This window comes from Cetorhinus maximus, chromosome 19 (genome assembly GCF_964194155.1).
Source record: "Cetorhinus maximus chromosome 19, sCetMax3.hap1.1, whole genome shotgun sequence".
In the NCBI taxonomy this organism is placed as follows: Eukaryota; Metazoa; Chordata; class Chondrichthyes; order Lamniformes; family Cetorhinidae; genus Cetorhinus; species Cetorhinus maximus.
The window spans coordinates 60,850,554-60,870,603 of record NC_135897.1 but is presented as its reverse complement, the minus strand read 5'-3'; the positions used below and the strand labels follow the sequence as shown (position 1 = coordinate 60,870,603).

At 40.3% G+C, this 20,050-nt stretch overlaps 1 protein-coding gene across 2 annotated transcripts in view; it reads left to right on the top strand.

Moving 5' to 3' along the window:
- LOC144693837 (solute carrier family 12 member 9) overlaps positions 1 to 20,050 on the top strand; it is a 91,644-nt gene that overhangs the window by 65,771 nt on the left and 5,823 nt on the right. Inside the window, exons 10-11 of one of the 2 annotated variants that reach the window (XM_078563918.1) lie at positions 7,463 to 7,655; positions 10,023 to 10,197. In XM_078563918.1, coding sequence (XP_078420044.1) covers positions 7,463 to 7,655; positions 10,023 to 10,197 — 368 coding nt within the window. Of the gene's footprint in view, positions 1 to 7,462; positions 7,656 to 10,022; positions 10,198 to 20,050 lie in introns of those variants that run through there. The other variant, XM_078563919.1, reaches the window with a different exon arrangement.

The following is a 20,050-nucleotide window of genomic DNA, read 5'->3' as shown; positions in this document are numbered from 1 at the left end:
AGTTAAGCAATGCCTCGCTTTTAAAATTGTCATCCTTGTTTTCCAACCCTTACATGACCTTGCCTCCTCCCTATCTCCATGATCTCCTGCAGCCCCATATACTTTCAAGATGCCTCAACACTTTTAATTCTGGCCTCTTGAAAATTCCTGATCTTAATCACTCCATCATTGGCAGCTCTGCCTTCAGCTTTCTAATCCCCTCCCTAACCTTGTCTGCAGCTCTGCCTCTTGCCTTCTTAAGATGCCCTTTAAACCTACCTCTTTGACCATCTGTCATTGTATCAAAAGATGTCCACATGCATCGGCCCTGTGACCAGTGTTGTTCACCATTTACAAGAACGATTTGAACTCAGGACTTGGATGCACAGTTGCAAAATTTGCATAAGGTACAAAATTAGGGGATGTGCTTAATATGGAGGAGGATTGTTATAAAATACCTGAAGAGATTACTAAACTTGCAGAATAGATGTGTAATCAGCAAACTGAAGCCAATATGGATAAGTGCGAGGTAATAAATTTTAGTAGGAAAGATAAGGAGGTCTCACAATTGTGGAAAGTGTCTAAATGGGGTAGATAAAAAGAGGGACCCGATGGTGCAGATAAGCAACTCACTAAAAATAAGAATGCAGGTTAATAAGGCCATTTCAACAAAATGAACCAAAGTGTGGCTTTGTTATGTTAAAATTGTGTGGGGGGAAAAAAGATGCTTGGTCAGTCCATGCTTGGAGTATTGTGCACAGTTTTGGCCTCCTCATTATGAAAAAGGATATAGAGGTACTAGAAAAGATGCAAAACAAACCACAAGTCCAATACCAAGATTGAGTGGCCATACCTACCAGGAAAGATTGAGCATTCTGAGGTTTCGTTCTTCTAGAATAGAGAAGACTTGGAACGATTTACTACATTAATGGTGCAATGCCAATGCAAATTGTTGGGTGACCTGATAAAGATGTTTAAGATTATGGAAAGTTTTTTTTTATGGGGCAGCTATAGTGATGTTTTGATTTCAGAGTGAGGCTAGAACTTGATGGTCATTAACAATGACTCCAGTCGGAAATTCAGTGGCAACCTCGCTACCCAGAGAGTGGTTACAATGTGGAACACTCATCCACAAGAGGTAGTTGAGAGAACTAGTGTAGATACATTTCGGGGAAATTAGATAAACACATTGGAGGGGAAGGAATAGAAAGTATGTTAATGGCTCAAAATGAAGAAGGTTGGGAGAAGGTTTGTGTCAAGCATAGACCAACATGGACCTGTTGGGCTGAATACCCTGTTTCTGTGCTAATAATCCTGTGCAAGATGATGTGCTAATAATTATGGTTTAGCAAGGACATAGTGGTCAAGCAAGATGGTATTTTCCACCATCTGGCTTGGCAGAGATCATGGACATCCAATGAACAATGTAGGAATTGTTAAACCTGGGCTTTGCTCACCCAAACACGGCAGAGGGTTTCAAAGCTACTGAAAATGATAAGGAGCTTTTCCCATGAATGTATCTCAATTGAGTAGAAATAACTAGCAAAGTACCACTTTGCTGGTTGGCAATAGAAGGAGATCATTCCAGATGTGGTAAAAATGCACTGGACCTGCTGCACCAACAGCACTGAATATGCTACTCGTAGAACAGCAGAACGATGGGCAGGTCTCACCATGAAGCCTTCTTGGAACCTTTGATGCATATTTAAACCCAGTATGTTTAGCTTTTGCAAAGTTTATGTTCACTAAGCTTTTGCAATTCCTTAAATAGTGCTGTACAGTTAATTTTTCTAAATTAGGTGTTAGAAGAGCAGAATGCTCTCACAAAATCAGTGCATATGTTTGAGCATCATTTGGTCAGCTGCTCAAGCAGCACAGGTAAACTGAGCTTCAGAATTTCAGGCAGTTCTGAAATAAATTGTTTCTCTGGTCCTCATGAAAATAGTATGAACAGGAGCTGGAAAAGCTGATTATCGTTGTAAAAAGCAAATAGTTGAATAACAAATGCTGTTCCCTCTATATCCATTGAACACAAAATTAAAATAATGATATAAAGTATTAGCGAGATGTAGCATTGTATTATAAGCTTTTATGCACCAAATATTGTGGCACAGAACATAATTTTGACTGATTGTTAAATTGGGCTCATGGTTTTATATGACTGCTTAAAAAAAAAATTCCAAGTGAACTGGAATAAGCATCTAGCAATTCTGATCAGAAGCTTACATTAGGGAAAAAGGAAAGGAATGGAAGAGGAACAGTGATTTTTATTAAGGAAAAAATAAGTGCTTGACTTAATAAATTGAAGTCTCTAGTAGTTGGTTTCTATCGGCGTCAAAGAATCTAAGGTATACTCCAGTGGGTTCAAAGCAATGCAGCATTAGATGTATACATTTCCCATCTTTTTTGAAGTAAAGCAATGCAATAAGTGTAATGAAGATATGTCTGTGAAATACGCACATAAATTAAATGTAAATTTAATTTTCCACGTCGTACTTGGTAGCATGGAGACCAAAAATGTCACACTTTGGTGACACTTTAATGGAGGGTGACCCTATCTCGCCTTGGCCCAGCACCTTTCATAGCCTATAAAAATAAGAACTGAGCAGCTAGCCACTTTAAGTGGCTTTCTAAATAATTGTTTTTGACCCAAGTAAGGGTAATATCCTCAAGGAACACATCATCTGCAAATAACTGTTAGTTGTCACAGTTCAAATGCACTAAGCATCTTTTAAGGAACTGGCCACTATAAAGGTTATTATAAAAGTACCATAAATGATAACGCAGCTTTGTGTGGAAAAGCACCTAAGAGATTTTTCAGCTTTCATTTTTACTGCAATTTTCTCGGCTGAATGCTTTGATTATGGCAAGTAGATTGTAAGATAATGACATCAAGCAAGATTGCATTCCAGGCTGCTCTTGGTGCAGCACTGTATATTGGGGTGTGGGGGAAAGGACTGACTGGATAGAAATCTGAAAATAAATGTTTTCATTTTAAACTAATTAGTGGCAAGTGTTTTTTTAAAATAAACTTTAGATTTCCTGCTTAAGCTATTTAGGTGATGCTTTTGTGACAAAATTAAATTGTTTCTATTGTTTTTTGTTCTTTATCTGTCAAACTGACTGAAGATTAGGTAGCAATAGTGTTGAAAGTACAGAAAAGCACTGGTTTAATTTGCCAGTAAACTGTGATCTGTTGACTTTTTTGAATGCATTAAATAAATACCACATTTGAGATCTCTATGAAACCCTTGAAATGTATTACTGCTATGCCACAGTTCTTGTACAACTGTGCAAAAAGCAAAATCCTTTGGAATATTTTCATAATAGAGTTTTTACTGTTGTAACGTTTGTAACAACCGAATTCACAAGACTGTTTGAGACCGATGGCCATGAAAATTTTTCTTGTAATGGGGTCTCCCTGACTCCTGCCAGTCGTCTTAAACCCAGAAAATGTGCTGAATCAGCACCAGCACAATTCCTGACAATGTCAGCACATAGATGCAATCATTGTAGCGGTGTGATGGTGATTGCACTCTGGTCAGATTGTCTAAGCCATTTGGCACATGCTCACTATGCCAGGGTCTGCTTCGCAGCTGGCTCATTGGTAACCTGGCAGCACTATTGGATCATTAATGTGCACTTGGGTCACTATCCTGAGATCTAACCTGTGGAACATAGAAGTATCTGGTGGTATTTAGATCTGCTATGGTTATTATCACCATGTATTTAGTTGTTCAGGTAACAGTATCTGCAAATGAGAGGATAATAATCTGAACTCTGAAACAATAACTTGAAAAATATTTATAAATCACCTGTTTGAGGTGAAACTTTGAACATTGCAAGGATAATTTAATTAATACAATGAGGCATTTATGTGCATAGACTGCAAAATAGGCATGTTCAAATCCCCAAAACATGTTTACTCACTGTATAGCTTCAAGAATGGTAATTTTGTGAAAATAACTGCACTTAAGCATGCTGGGTCCCATGCAGGTTAGTATGAGTATAGGTAAAGCCATACCAATTAACACAGCTACCAGGAACTTCCAATTGCAAATCAATTGCCCTCAACAGCTATCAATAATGAGCAGAAATGGAGTCAATCAAATGGCTTCAAATACATATCTATGGAACTCTCACAAGCTGAAAAGCTTAATGAAGGCTACTCCTGATAATTCAAAGCTACTGAATTACAATTCAATATTACTACTGAAAAAAGAGATATGCTATCAAAGCTTTTCGTCTTCTCTCATCAGGATGGATTCACACTAATAAGAGGCAGAATAAGGAGTAGGCCACTTAAGACTGAGATGAGGAGGATTTACTTCACTCAGTGTGGTGAATCTTTAGAATTCTCTACCCCAGAGGGCTGTGGAAACTCAGGCATAGAGCTTGTACAAGACAGAAATCGATAGATTTCTGGATACTAATAACATCAAGGAATATGGCAGGAAAGTGGAGCGCAGGAAAGTGGCAATGAGGTAGATGATTAGCCCATGAATGGTGGAGCGGGCTTGATGGGCCAAATGGCCTACTCTTGCTATGAACCTCTTTACAACTTCAAACCAAGTCATTGGTTGGTGGCTGCTCCAAATTAACCCCATGCAGCCGAGAAGCGGCGTTCATCCCATTACAGCCTTCTGGCTTTCAAACTTCAGTCTAATATTAAAGTTTGCCTACTCTTGCCTACTGGCTACTCTCGGGGCTGGATTTAACCCAGCCCATTGGGATGGGAAACATGGCAGCTGGGCCTGCTTAATTGTGGTCGAGGTGCCAGGGCAGGCTCCCAGCAGTGGGAAAACCTCCTGTGATTAAGTTGAAGGTAGGTATGGGTCCACAGGGGAAACTCGTCCGCTCGTGGTGGGTTGTCAATTAGGCTCATTATTGAACCAATTGACACCAATTATCCCTGAGCCCACCAGAATTTAGTGGTGCCTCAGGGATTACGCAAGTGGCATGACTTTCCTGTGCCTTTCAAAGACCGCCAAGCAAACACTGGGATTGCCTGCAGCCTTCTCGGGGTCGGTGGGGTGGGGGGGTGCGGCGTGGTGGTGAGGACCCACCCCCTGTTTGAAAGGAACTTGGTGCCCGATCATGAGACCCAGCATTGGAGGTGGGGGTGACCGCTGAATGCCAACTCCCCCCCCTAAACACCGACCCCACCCTCCTCCTCCCGCAGCTGTCCCACCCCCACGCGAAGGATCCCTGTCCCACACTCATGTGTGGCCTGAGTCCTTAGGCGATCTTTGGCCTCTTGTGTGTATTCCCGGCAGCAGCCCCACTCCTGGTGGGCAGGATCACTGGCCCTGGGGCCCTGAAGCCTGGGGAAGGCCCGACGCTGTTACTCCAGTTGGGCGTCCCTCAGTAGCGACGTGGGCTTCTCACTGGTTCTCCCAACTGTGGGCTGAACTCTCCTCATTATATTTAATTCCATCCCAGGTTTCCAGTTGCTGCATGTCTCTCATAATCTGTCATGTATGGAACCTGAACTCTCTGTCCATTGGTGTTGAGTACTTTGGGTGGCTTTGGATTTTTGGCCACTACTCTGATTTCCCATTTTTATTTTTAATCTCTTATTTTCTCTCCCCTCTTTTGCTTCACCTGACTATGCAACCTTTCATCTCTCCCCTCTCTTGTATCTTGCCCCGCCTGATCCCTACCAGAGTTTATCGTTTCTCAAATCTTCTGTTTATCCTGGTGCCGTCCCAGGTTTGAATTTCGCTTTGAACAACACATGGCTACCCTTTGTGCATCTCTGTTGTGGCCCACTCAGTCATGGGCCCATTGTGGCATCCACCATGCCACCTTAGTATCAGCAACCCCAGCTGCCCCATCCTCTTTTGCTCCTGGTTGTCCAGCACCTCAAGTGTAAAATTATCATCTTTGTATTCTGATCCACCCATAAAGCCATTCACTATTTCTCTAGACCTAGAACTGCTCCGCAACCAAACTCTCCATTTCTCTAATTCCTGCTTTTTGTGCATCAACCCACCCTCCCACTCCTCACCCTTCACCCCGCCCACAACTACCATTGCAAGCAGTATTTTCAGTTCTGCTCCCTAGAGCGCTCTCCCTTAAAAATCAGCACCTATGTTCTACCTTTTGAGAGGTTCCTCAAAACCTACCTCTTTGACCAAACGTTTGATCACCTCCTCTAATATCTTAGACTTAAGGAATAATAATTGGAACTTAGCAGTGCTGCAGGTTTGTTTACACCATTGAATGAACAAATCTCATCCATTTTCCTTATACCTTTCTGAAAAGCATTTTCACATTGAAGGCCTTACACCTTTGTTAGGTGTAGCGATGGATAGATTTTGAAAGAATTTGTCAAGACTCCAGATGTCAAGCTTTTATTTTGTTGGCCTTTTTTTTCCAGGATATTCTAAATGTGCATTTTCTGTCTCGTTGATGAACACCCTGCCTCGGCTTTTGTTCTCATTATTCACTCTCATTACTATGCTGCATTTTCCCTGCCACATCTAGAAGCTTTGGTTTTATTGACTTGATTTTATGCAATGATTTGACTTAAAGCTGAAATTCCTTTGCCACATTATATTCTGAAAGACAAATATAGGAACTACTTAGAACACACAGCTGTCAGCTTGTACTTGTGAACTTGAATTGAGCCTGTCTTTGGGACATATTTGTTCATACCTTAATTTTTTTTGTAAATTTGTCATATTTTTAAACAGTAAACAAATATTACTTGTTAAAATTTACTAACAGAAGTAATGGGGCTGTATGTGTCACAATTTTAACCTTTCTGATTCTTCAATACCTCTGTCGCTTTTCCTATTTTCAAGTTTTCAGTTCTGTTAAGTATTTTTGTATAGTTTGCTCCTGTTAATTCAAAGTCTGGATAATTCGAGAATTATTCAGCCATTTGAATTAAACAATTTAAATCAAACACCACTGGAGGCTTTTTATACTGAAAGGAATTCAAATTAATAGATAATTCAAATGAAGTGACTTTGAATTAAAGGACTAGACTGTCTTGCAATTGCATTTAAAATGTTAATTAATTACCATTCTCTAACAAAACTGACTAAATTATTTTCGTTCAAAAGGGTTGCTGAAAGTAAAAGTGGTTGCTTTTTAAAAAGTCAAGTGAGACCTGCCTCAGGTATTTCCCACCCATAATACGCACAATTTGCACCCTGGGCGCCACCCTGCCTGCAGCTAATGTATTGATATTTCTGAAAATTAACAGCCCAGGAGGAATCATCTTCTTTCCCAAGATGAAGTGTTTGACATCCACAGTGCTTCCTAGTGGAATCAACCTAGGATTTGTAATGTGGTGGGGCGACAGTGGAGAATGTGACATCATTCCACATTCCATAGTGCAGCTTATTCATGCTCCAATCCATATATCGTCATCCAGCCCCTTATTCCATGTGTATTTAACTTGTGAACCACAATACAAAGGGTGATCTTTAGCTTGCATTTTATTTTTCAAATGTATTTTTCCTGTTCATAGGCCAACCTTTCGTTACTTCACCTGGTATACTTGTGTGTTGGGGATCATTGGCTGTGGGATCATGATGTTCCTGATTAGCCCAATATATGCTTCAAGTAGTATTGCATTCATGCTGATAATGTTGCTGGTCCTTCACTACGTATCGCCTTCAAGCAGCTGGGGTTACATCAGCCAAGCTCTAATCTTCCACCAGGTACAGTAGAACATTAGGAAACTATTCAGAGATCGTGTTAATTGTGTGTTCTAAACATCTATTAAATAGTCCTGATGAAAGGGCATCAACCTGAACTGTTAACTGTCTTTCTCTCTCCAAAGATGCTGCCTGACCTTTTGGATATTTTCAGCAATTTCTTTTTTATTACAAATTTCCAGAACCTGCAAAATTTTGCTATCTGTCTAATAGATTCACCAACAAGCCATCATCAGAGCAACACTAGCTGTGATAAAATGTATTATTCATGGCTCTAACTGCAAAACACATGATAGTCTGTTGTTGTAAACCTTTTAAAATCTGCAAATAAAACCCCTCTTATGTTGCACAAAGTAATAAACACATTCATTCATGCGATGATAAAAGCCAGTTTTCAGCACCAAGTTCCCATTTTTGCATCTTGCACGGTGAATAATGGTTTGGCCGATCTGTTTTATCTATATCCTTATTCAATCTAATTTTCTAGGCATAAGAGACTGACACCATACTGTGCTTTTATTTGGTTACCAACATGACTTTGCAGTTGATCAGAACAGTGCCAGTGTTGTTTGAATTTGATAGCACGTGACCTACATGCTGCCTTAATTTGAGTCATCTGCGACATAGAGGAATGAAAAAAGATTCATGACAAGACCACTTGATTCATCAAAGCTCATCCCTTTCATATGCTGCCAGTTATTTTGAATGCCCATGAGGTCTGTGGCTGGACACTAAAAACCTATATCCTGGAAAATTTTTCAAGGTTTCATTACATATGAATTATCATGCAAATATTAATAACAATCTTTTTACAGCAAGAATATTTTCTGTTGAAGTGAAGATTACTTAATCAAACTTTTCAGTTACTGATGAGAAGCAGCATACCTTCTTGCTTGACCACTTGGGGAAATAAGTGGATTTCAGTACAGTAATCATTCTAGGTTACTGTCACATATCCTCTAGCTGCGAGATTAACAGTAGGATTTGTAGAGACACACAAACTTAAATGTAGCTTTTGAAAGGGCTTATATTATTGATTTAAGAATCCGTGTGTGCCAACAACTGTACTTGGCAGCATTCCAATCAGCTACATGAAAGTAATGTTGCTCACCAGATAGAGACGAAATTCAGTGAAATCCAGTTATGTGAAGTTGGAATCACTAAAGAAATGAGGTTCACATGCACATAAGAACTTAATGCAATTAAATTTGTATTACTATTATTGTGAGGAATTAAGACACTCACTGTATATTTTTATAAATATATATATATGGATATGCTTATTGCAATTTCTAAAATTTAAAATTGAACCAAGACCTTTAAAATGGCTGAACGTTTGTCTGTCTGTGATCCCAAAACAAAAGAAGCTTCTTGGTAGTTTCGGGTAAACTCGCACCTCGTTATCTCTGAGGAGCCAGTAATGACCACCTGTGGACTGTACAGAGAGCTATGCAAGGGCCATCTGCATTTAATAACCCGTGCTGGCCAGAAGGAGATGCACCATCTGCTAAGGCCCCACAACCTTCCTTCACAGTCTTTGGAATCCAAACAAGAGGTGGGAGTCATGTGACATAGGCCTCTGGCTGGTGGGGCAAGTAATATTGCTTTGCTGAACTGAAAAGCTCAGTCTGCTGTTCACCATCTGACTAGCAGCCCCGCAGACAAAGAGTCCTGCCCAGGCTGAACACCTGGCCCCATCTGCTCTGCTTCATCTCTGCACGCACCTCATCGTGTAAAGTCAACACCACTGGGAAAGTGAATTATCCAGCATCAGTTTTCAGTCCACTAGCCTCCATGAGGACTTTGATTCTGGACTCTGGAACCCACGTGAAACAATATTTTTTTTCTCTGTGGTCTCTGTGATGTAAATCTTTCTTTTCTCTATCCCTGTCTTTACTATCTGAATGCGAGGGAGATGTTGTGAACTTTCTTTTCGCCTTTTGAGTGTGTGTAAATAAACAAGCCCTTAAAGTTCATCCTATCTCGTTTGCTATGGGGCTAGTAATAGAAAATTGGATTGCAGCAAAACTGAGCGGTTGGGAAATAAGCCACCGCTTATAAAGAGGGAAACAAATCAAAAGTTTCTGTTTATAGATGGGTGGTGAGAGGAGACATTAGTGCTGTCCATAACGGTATGGATAAATATCTACATTTTGTAATTTTTACCCCAAATACAAGAGCTACAAAGAGGGCTTCCCAGTGGCAGATTCGCTCTTTGTAAATGTCCTTTATTTCACATTTCATAGCAGACATGGATTTATTTTAATCACAGCTACTAGCAGTAATTCAGTGTATGCTACAAATACATTTCTGTAGTTATTAAGTTGATCATTTTACTTCCGAGTTCTGCATAAATACTTGTGTTTGCAGGTTAGAAAGTACCTTCTGATGCTAGATGTTCGTAAAGATCATGTCAAATTCTGGCGCCCACAAATTCTGCTGATGGTTGCCAATCCCAGAACAAGCACTCAACTGATAAGTTTCACAAACGACCTAAAGAAGAGTGGATTGTTTGTGCTGGGTCATGTGCAAAAAGGAAATTTGGGTGAGAAGTGCTTTTTTAAAATTTCCTGAATGCTGAATGTGAATCGTGAATTATTTCAGTCTTTGCAAGTTTCATTTATTTGTTCTTAAACCTTTCGCTGCATTTTTTGAGTTTGCAAAGACAAGAGAACTTCATAGAATCATACAACACAGGAGGCCCTTTGGCCCACAGTGCCTTTTGAAAGTTACTGTTGAATATCCTTTCACCATTTCTTCAGTCAGTGCACTTCCGATCACTACAAAAACAAAATTTTAACTCCCGCCACCACTACCCCTCAACAGCTCTTTTTGCCAAACAATTTAAAACTGTCTTCTATTTCTATCTGCTTATTTACTTTATCAAACCTCCTTGTAATTTTGCACATTGCTATTAAATTGCTGCTCTCACCTTCTCTGCTCCAAGAAGAACAATCTCAGCTTTTGTCATCTCTTAACTTATTAATGGCGAATGGTACATCTCTTTTCAGTCTGTTTTAGGCTGAAGCACTACTGTTTCAAGTGTAATATGAGCTAAAGACAGAGTAGAGTTCTCTCTACTCTGTTTTGACATGAGGCTTAATGCCAACCAAAAGGAAAAACAATCTCTACTGCACTTTTGTGACAATTTCCATTTCCAAATCTTGTGGCCTTTCTGAATGTTAGCTTCGGGTCAATCAGTGGTATTTTTATCCTTCTCAATTTAACACTCTGGTATGTCCCTGTTGCCACTGCAATACCGGAGTATTGTACTTCCCTCACTATGATACATCAATATTTTCCCATGTCTTAATGGAAGTTTCTGATGTACCTCATACCTTTCACTAACATTGTAATATATTCTGCAAAATGCTTGTAGTAACTCTGATATATTCCTTACTGGCACATGCTCTAATATATTTCACACCCCTCACTATAACATGTTCTGTTGTTCATGCTAGGATCTGGTTGAAAGTTCCCAAACACATTGGACCCACATAGGCTGTAGAGACTTAATTCAAACTAGGGTCCGAGTGTAACTCGCCACTCTGTTTAACCCAATCTGCAGAATTTTCCACTCGGTGATTTGGGGGCGGGGCCCACTCGCCGAGGGGAAAATGACGTGGGATGACATCAAGAGGAACCCCCGACGTCATCCTGGTTCATTTAAATCTTCAGTAAGGTGGGCGGACAGCGAAATCAGCTGTCTGCCAGCCCACTTGTCAATGGCCAATTAAGGCCATTGACAGGATAATTAACCTTGTTAAAGACCCTGCCCGTCCAAGCTTAAGGCTGGCGGGCAGGCCAAGAGCCCCAGCGGGCTCCAGATTATTCATGAAACTTCATCCACTGGCGGGATGAAGTTTCATGTCAGTTTTTTAAAAATTTAATAAACTTTGTGTTTCTTATTAACATGTCCCATCTCATGTGACATTGTCACATGAGGGGGACATGTTAATAATTTTAATATTTCTCTATTTTTTGACTTACCTGTCAGTAAACTCCCTGAGACAGCACTTTGACAGTTGGGGATTCCCTCCTCCACCCCCTGCACAGGAAGCCCGCTGGGCGGGGCTTAATTGGCCCGCCCACTCAAAATGGCGGCGGGCCCCATTTCGGTGATGGGTGTCGGCTGCCTGCCCGCCGCCGAGCCGGTGGGGCCCGCTCGCCCACCAAGGGCAAATTTCTGCCCAATGTGTATTACACAGTTTCCCTGATTGTTTATCTGACATTTGTGGAAATATACCAAAATACAATTTTTGAATTTGTTTTGCATATATGAATTTCTCTACTACCATAAATTTCTAGTGTTTGATTTAAACGGTGTCTTTTTATACCAAATCAAGTCAAGAAAATTACATTAGCATTACAGTTCATAGCACCGTAGGAGACTTATCTGACCCATTGTGTCTTCATTGATTCTCTGTAAGAGCTATACACTTGATCGAATTGCCCTGCCTTTTCCCCATATCTTTTTATATATTTTTTGATTTACAAATAGCTATCCAGTTAATTTTCCAACAACTGCTATGATTTTACTTTCACCATAACCATAAAAATAGATAGTAGTTACAACACAATAACAAGCCATTCAGCATCATCGGTTCATGCTGGTGTTTACCCTCCTTCAGGTAGATCAATGTTTTCTTTAACTTCTGTTTTCTGTGCACGACCAGCTTGGTGCACTGTGTGGCCCCTTTTAAGATTGATGCATGGCTCCTCGTGTGCACATCTTAAAGGGAATATTGCTTCCGTGTGACCTGTTTGTTGCCAAGGCAGAACATTCTGATTTCTGTGTGACCGTACAACTTAGAGGGAACATTGAAACAGCTAGTTCAATCATATTTACCCACCCTGTTTCTATATCCCTTCAACTCCTTTTCCACATCCATTTATCCAACCTTATCTTAAATATTGGCATAGTTTTTTCCACTGCCATCACTAACCCTGGAAGTGACTTCCACATCCTTACAGTTTGTTTCTAGTAGGGCATTCTTATGTATTGTATTTTTAATCATCTTTCTTCTCCTTGTGTTATTTTAGTGGTGACGTTAAATTTATACCCTCTAGTCACTGATTCACCAACCAATGGAAATAGCATTTCCCATTTACCTCATGAAACCCAGTCAATTTTGAGCACCACTTTCAGATATCCTCTTAACCTTTATTCTAGTGAAACGCCCAACTTTCTCTATTCTCCTCTCATAACTAAAGCCTCTCACCCTGATTTCTTAATGAATTTCTTTCTTCAGTATCCTCTGATCTTAGCATCTGTCATACTGTGGGGCAGTCAAAACTGGACAAAATATTCTAACCATGACCTAACTCATGATTTATATTAGGTTTGGTATTGTCTCTATGCTTTTGTACTTTATGTCCTTGCTTATGAATTTTAGGACCTTTTTTAATACAGCCATATTTATCAATTTATCCCCCTTTTAACGATTTGCACCTTTTGTAACACCTAAATGTGCATGTCTCTCTTACTGGTCCTCTGCTCCTTTCAAAGTTTTCCCATTTAGTGGGTTTCTTCACCTTTTCTCCAAAAATGCATGACCTCATATTTCTGCACATTAACTTCCGTATACCCATTCTACTAACCTGTCGTCTTCCTAAGTTGCATACAATTCCCTTCACAATTAATTTCACTGACTAAGTTTGGTATATGCCCTTACACATAGGCCTGAATCTTCCGTTCTGTGTGCGGGGACAGGCCCCACACGCCGACGTGTAAAATGGCACGTGGTGACACCAGGCATGTGTCCCGATGTCACCACGCATCATTCCAATCTTCAGTTCGGCGGGCGCACACCGGAGTCAGCTGCGCGCCTGCCGACCTGTCAAAGGCCTGTTAAGGCCACTAATTACCTCATTAAAGTGATTGTCAGGGCTGCTTGTCCAACCTTAAGGTGGCGGGCAGGCGAAGAGCCCAGGCGGCCTTCGCATTTCTCATGAAACCTCATCCACAGGGGGGGATGAGGTTTCATGAAGGGTTTATAAATTAAATAAAAATTTTTATTAAAATACATAAACACGTCCCAGCTCATGTGACACTGTCACATGAGGGGACATGTCTGAGTATTTTTATTCTTTTTTGCAATGTTTTATTATTAAATTAATCTCCCTGAGGCAGCTCTGTGCCTCAGGGAGATTTCGGCGCTCTTTCACGCGCATGCACGAAAGAACGCAGGCCCCAACTCTCCCTCCCCCCCCCGCCTGCATAAGTGGCGCTGAGCGCTTCCAGGTGCGTGTCGTGCTGGGTGGGCCTTAATTGGTCCGCCCATTGCAAAATAGCGGTGCGCAGCCAATCGCAGGTGGCGATCAGCCCTGCGCCTGCTCCCGGATCACCCGCCCGACGGGGAGAAAATTCTCCCCCTAAGTCCAGTTGAAAGAAGCACTTGTCCCAACATTGATATCTGGTGCAGCCACCTCTGTTTACATGCTTTTGCCTGAAAAATACCCAATAAGAACCATTTCTGTCTTTGAACCAACTTCTTTACATATGCGCTTAATGCTATGTGGCAACTTGTAAAATGCCTTTTGCAAATCAAAATATACTACACCCTTTACATATCATTTATCAATGTACTATCACTTCCTCAGAACTTTATTAGATTTATCAAACATGATTTATCTTTTCCAAATTCATTCTGGCTGTCCTAAATTAACTCTTGCTTTTAAGAGAATAGTAATTTCTGTCTCATTATGGTTTCTTTGATTGGCCAGTAATTATTCAATTTATTCCTTTTTATGCTTTCTCGAACAGAACTGTTACAGAGAACAGTGAGGATCCTAATGCATTACTTTCATATCCAAGGATGTTTTGATTGTGTTTAGAGCCTCTTTTGTTTCTCCTGTGTCTTCATACTTTGTGGCTGAAGCCTTTTCTCCTTTGAGTTCTAGATTTTTTTGCCCCAGTACTACCACCTTACCTATCCTTAACCATGTTTATTATTCCACCTCATTGTCTTCCTTTCACTCCCACTGCCGCACTCTTCTGTGAAAACAGAGTCAAAGTACCTATTTAATATCTTAGCATCTTTTTTTAATATACTTATCCCATTGCCATCTCCTTTCTCCATGCACGATGATCCCTTTTGTCATTTAATCTGTCCTTTCACCTATCACAGACCTTCCCATTTGTTCCTCTTCCTCTCCTTTTCCCTGCCTCTGTACTTGCTTAAAACCTGTTACATCTCTAACTTTTTCCGGTTCTGACAAAAGGTCTTCGACCTGAAATGTTACCTCCTGTTTTACTCAGAGTCTGGCAGTAATTTGGAGAGAATCAATGACATGATGTCATCCGAAACTCTCCTGCCTACTCCCCTATCACTCCTGTGCTCACTGATCTACATTGGCTCCTAGTCAAGCAATGTTTTGATTTTAAAATTCTCATCCGTGTTTTCAAATCCCTCCATGGTCTCACCCCTCCCCCTCTCTGAAATTTCCTCCAGGCCCATAACCCTGCAAGATATCTGCATTCCTCTAATTCTGGCCTCTTGCGTATCCCCAATTTTAATAGCTCCACCATTACTGGTTGTGCCTTCAGTTGACTGGGCCCTAAGCTCAGGAATTCTCTTCCTACGCACTTCTGTATCACTCTACTGCTTTCTTCCTATAAGACATTCCTTAAAACATACTTCTTTGACCAAGCTTTTGGTCATCTGACCTAATATCTGCTTATGTGATTCAGTGTCATGCTTTGTTTTATAATGCTCCTATGAAGGTCTTGGGATGTTTTGTTAAGCTAAAGGTGCTATATAAGTTCACGCCCTCGCTTCTCACCCAACTAGCCTCTGCATTCAAAGGATCCTCCTCTGCCATTTCTGCCAACTCCAGCATGTTGTCACCACTGAACCCATCTTCCCCTCACCTCCCCTGTCAGCATTCTGTAGGAACTGTTCCCTCCATGACACCCTGGTCCACTCCTCCATCATCCTCCATCACCCCGCAACTCCTCATCCCCTTCCCATGGCACCATCCCATGTAATCACAGAAGGTGTAACACCTGCCCCTTCACAACCTCCCTCCTTACCATTCAAGGTCCCAAACACTCCTTTCAGGTGAAGCAGCGATTCACTTGCACCTGCTTCAATTTGGGCTACTGCATTCACTGCTCCCAACGCAGTCTCCTCTACATTGGGGAGGCTAAACTCAGGCTGGGTGACCTCTTTGTGGAGCACCTTCGCTCAGCCTGCACACACCAGCCAGATCTTCCTGTTGCTTGCCATTTCAATTCACCAAATTGCCCTCAGGCCCACATGTCTGTATTTGGCCTGCTGCAATGTTCCAATGAAGCTCGAAGCGAATTGGAAGAACAGCAGCTCATCTTCCGATTAGGCACTTTACAGCTTTCCGGACTTAACATTGAGTTCAACAACTTCAGATTATGAAATCTATCCTATATTTTGATCTTTTTCTACTTTTTCCCCCAATCCCCTCCCCCAACAGTGCCATCTGCAGCTTGTTCTTATGTTTTGCTTTCACAAAACGCTGATCCTTGTTCTACTATGAACACATTCTGTTATCTTACCTTTATGCACCTTCTTTAGTCTTTATCACTATCATTAACACTGTTTAACATCTTTGTCAAATCTCTCGAGCTCCCACCAATCCCTGGCCTTTTATTTTGCTCCACCTGCTCCCTGCCCCCCACCCCCCCTTCAACAGTATAAAATCCATCACATTTCTATCTATCTCTCTCCAGTTCTGAAGAAGAGTCATACGGACTCAAAACGTTAACCCTGTTTCTCTCTCCACAGATGCTGCCAGACCTGCTGAGTTTTCCAGCCTTTTCTGTTTTTATTTCAGATTTCCAGCATCCGCAGTATTTTGCTTTTTTGTTAGTGCTATGCAAGTTGCTGTTGTTTAGTATTCCCAGTGTTTTCTCTTTTAGTTTCATTTTCCAGCATCTGTAGTATTCTGCTTTTGTTTTTCCTGTACCCTTGATGAGATTTCCTTTTTCCATCTATAATAGAACTTGCCTTTTAAAAACCTGTTATTTTTTTCATGTGCCTCAAAAATCCTTTGTTCCCTAATGTGTTTATTAATATCCCTTTTAATCTTTTGCTTCCTTCTATATATTTTCTATACTTTGCTTTCATTTTATAATACCAGCTCTAAATCTGTCATCACTGATTTCTAAATTTCATTTCAACCCTCATATTTGCACTCATTCTTGGAAAGCTAGTTTTTGCTAAATCTCCTTTGTTACTTGAGGGGATCTATCTAGTTTTTATTCTAATCATCTTCTGTTTCCCGCTGTCTTATCTTCCAGTCCAATTTCCAATTTTTCCTGGTCCCTTATAGCTCACAACTTTATTTTGCATCTGCAGCTTTTGCAGTGTCAAAAAAGAATCAAAGGCTCACTGCTTTGCCCACACTTGTGTTGCAATGGTGCAGTACCTTTCTGCTGCCAATAACCTCTAACTGAGCTATGTAAATAGCACTTCTCCGATATTTCAACTCGTGCACTTGTAGATGTGAATAAAAAGACCATGCTTCACAAAATTGTGATATTTCATAAATACGAAATGTTAACTTTATTGTAAAATGCAATCTACAACGCTATTTTAAATGTCAAAATTTGCAATGCCTTCAACTACAGTACATTGTGCAGCACTTATCAGGAGCTTTGGACATCTACTTTTACATTTTTATTAATAACCACCCTAGAGCTCAATATGACCTTGAAGCAGATTTATTGTAATAGTTTTAAGAGTCATTGTAGAATGACCCACTAAGTCTTATGAAGGTTTTTTTTTTCTCTTAGCCACGTTCAGCTATTAAGAAAAGCCCTCCATAAACCATAATGCAGTAACTCTTTTTTTAAAAGTTATTTCTTCTGCCAAAATCTGCCAACAATTTTAAATGGAGTATATGGGAGAAGGATATTTCTATACTGCTGTAGTATGATGCATCCAGTACATTGAGGAGTCGTCATAATTTGGATGGAGTATTTTGCATTTCGATTTGATTAGTTGTTTGATTCCTGAGACAGAGGGGGAATTTTCCAATATTGAAAATGTCTGTTCTTAATATTGAATCATACAGCGAAGGAGGAAGCCATTTGGCCCATCATACTTAATGCTGGCATTCTTTTAAAAACAACTATCAGTTCGTCCTACACCCTTCTATTCCCCTTTTTTAAAGTATATATCCACCTCCCTTTTGAAAGTTGCTATTGAATCCACTTCCACCACCCTTTCAGCAAAGTATTCCAGATCACAGCAAATCACTGAATAAATAGATTTCTCCAGTGAACACCGTCTCCCCTATATGACTGCATACAATTCTGAGCACTTCTGCTAAATCTCCACATAACCTCCTTTGCCCTGAGGAAAACAATTCCAGCTTTTCCAGTCTCTCCACATAACTGAACTCCCTCAGCTCTGGTACCATTCTGATAAATCTTCTCTGCAGTGTCGCCAAGGCCATGACGTCATTTCTGAAGTGTTGTGTTCAGAATTGGACACTACTCTGGCTGAGATCTAACCATCACTTTGTACTCTGACTCCATTTATAAAGCCAAGTATCCCATATGATTTTTTTAAAAGCTTTACCAACTTGTCCCATTACTTTCAAAGATTTATGTAAGTGAATCCCCAGGACTCTCTGTTCCTGCACCCTTTTAAAATTATATCATTTAGTGTATATTGCCTCTACTCATCTTCCTTCCGAAATGCATCACTTCTCTGCATTAAATTTCTCTGACATCTTGTGTTGGTCCATTTTACCAGTCTGTCTATGTCTTACTGATGTCTATAACTATCCTCCTCAGTTTTTACTAAATTCCCAAAATTTGAAATTATGCCCTCTAATCCCAATACTAGATCATTAACATATATCAAAAAAAGCACTGTTCCAACACTGACCTGTGGGGGTCACCAATGTATTCTTCACTCCAACCTGCTTTTTGTGTCTCAACTAATTTTGTATCTTTGCTGCCACTGCCCCTCTAAATCGTGATCTTCAATTTTACTAACAAGTCCATGGTATTATTAAATGCTTTTTGAAAGTCCATTTATGCAATATCAACTCCAGTACCACCTTCAAGCCATCTCCGTTACTTCATCAAAGGAGTCAATCAATTAGTCAAACCTTGCCTTTAACAAATCTTTATCGGTTGTTGTTTACAAACCATATTCTTCTGATAATTTTATCTCTAGTTATTGTCTCAGCTCCAGTGTTGGCTACCTGTTTTATTCCTTTTTCAACAGGGGTATAACATTGTTATCCCCCTGGTTGTCCATCACCATTCTAGTATCCAAGAGTGATTGAAATTTTGTGGCTAGAACCTCTGCGATTTCAACCCTTGCTTCCCACAAAAACACAAGAGGCAACCCATCTGACCTGAGTAACTTCACGACCTTGAGTGCTGCCAATTGTTTTACTACCCCTATCTATTATTCTATCCAAATCCTTTACCACTCTCTCTTGCCTCTCCTCCCCTCACCCCCCAAGCAGCATCATCTTTGCTTAAAAATAGATACATTTAGTTGCTTTTCCATCCACAGTTTTTGGTCCTTAATTAGCTCACCTTACCTTTTGATTATCCTTTTATATGTTTGTAAAAGCCTTCAGCCTGCATATCTTTTCTCATTATTTCTCTTTGTCTCACTTATTTCCTTTTCCTATTCTCCTCTAGACTCTGTATTCGTTTTGACTATTAAAGTTTTTTTCTGTTTCATTTGAACATCAATTTCTTTAGTCACATAGGGAGCTTTAGCTTTGGAAACACTTCCTTTCTGCCTATTGAGAAGGTGCCTAATTTGTACCTGAACTATATCTCCTCTTTGAAGGCCTCGTATTGCTTATTAGACTTCTACCTGTCAATATTTGTTTCCAATCCATCCTTCTCAGCTTGCTGAAATTAACCCTCTTCCATTCAAGTTTTATCACATCAGATTGTCCCTTATCCTTTTCCATAACTACTCGAAACTTAATGGTATTGTGATTTCTGTCATCAAATGCTCTCTCACTAACATGCCGTACTTGTCCACTCCATTACTTGGAACTTGATCCAAACACTGATTCCTTCCTCCTTGAGCAGGAAACAAGGTGATTGAGAAAGAAAGTTTGCTTGTGTGCATTTCAGGAATTCCACCCCCGCTCCCCCCCCACCACCTCCCCCCTTGTCTTTTCTGCTTTTATTCCTAAGTCAATATTACAATAAATGAAGTCTCCTATTATAATGACGCTATTGTTTTTACAACTTCCTGAAATTTCCCTGCAAATTTATTCTTCTACCTCTTTCCCACTTTGGTGGCCTGTAGTATACACCCAACAGTGTTACAGCTTCTCTTCTCCCTAACTCTGAGTAAATAGGTACTATCTTTGAATCCTCATGCAAAGCATCCCTTTCTAGAGTCATAGCTACATCTCCCCGCTTATATATT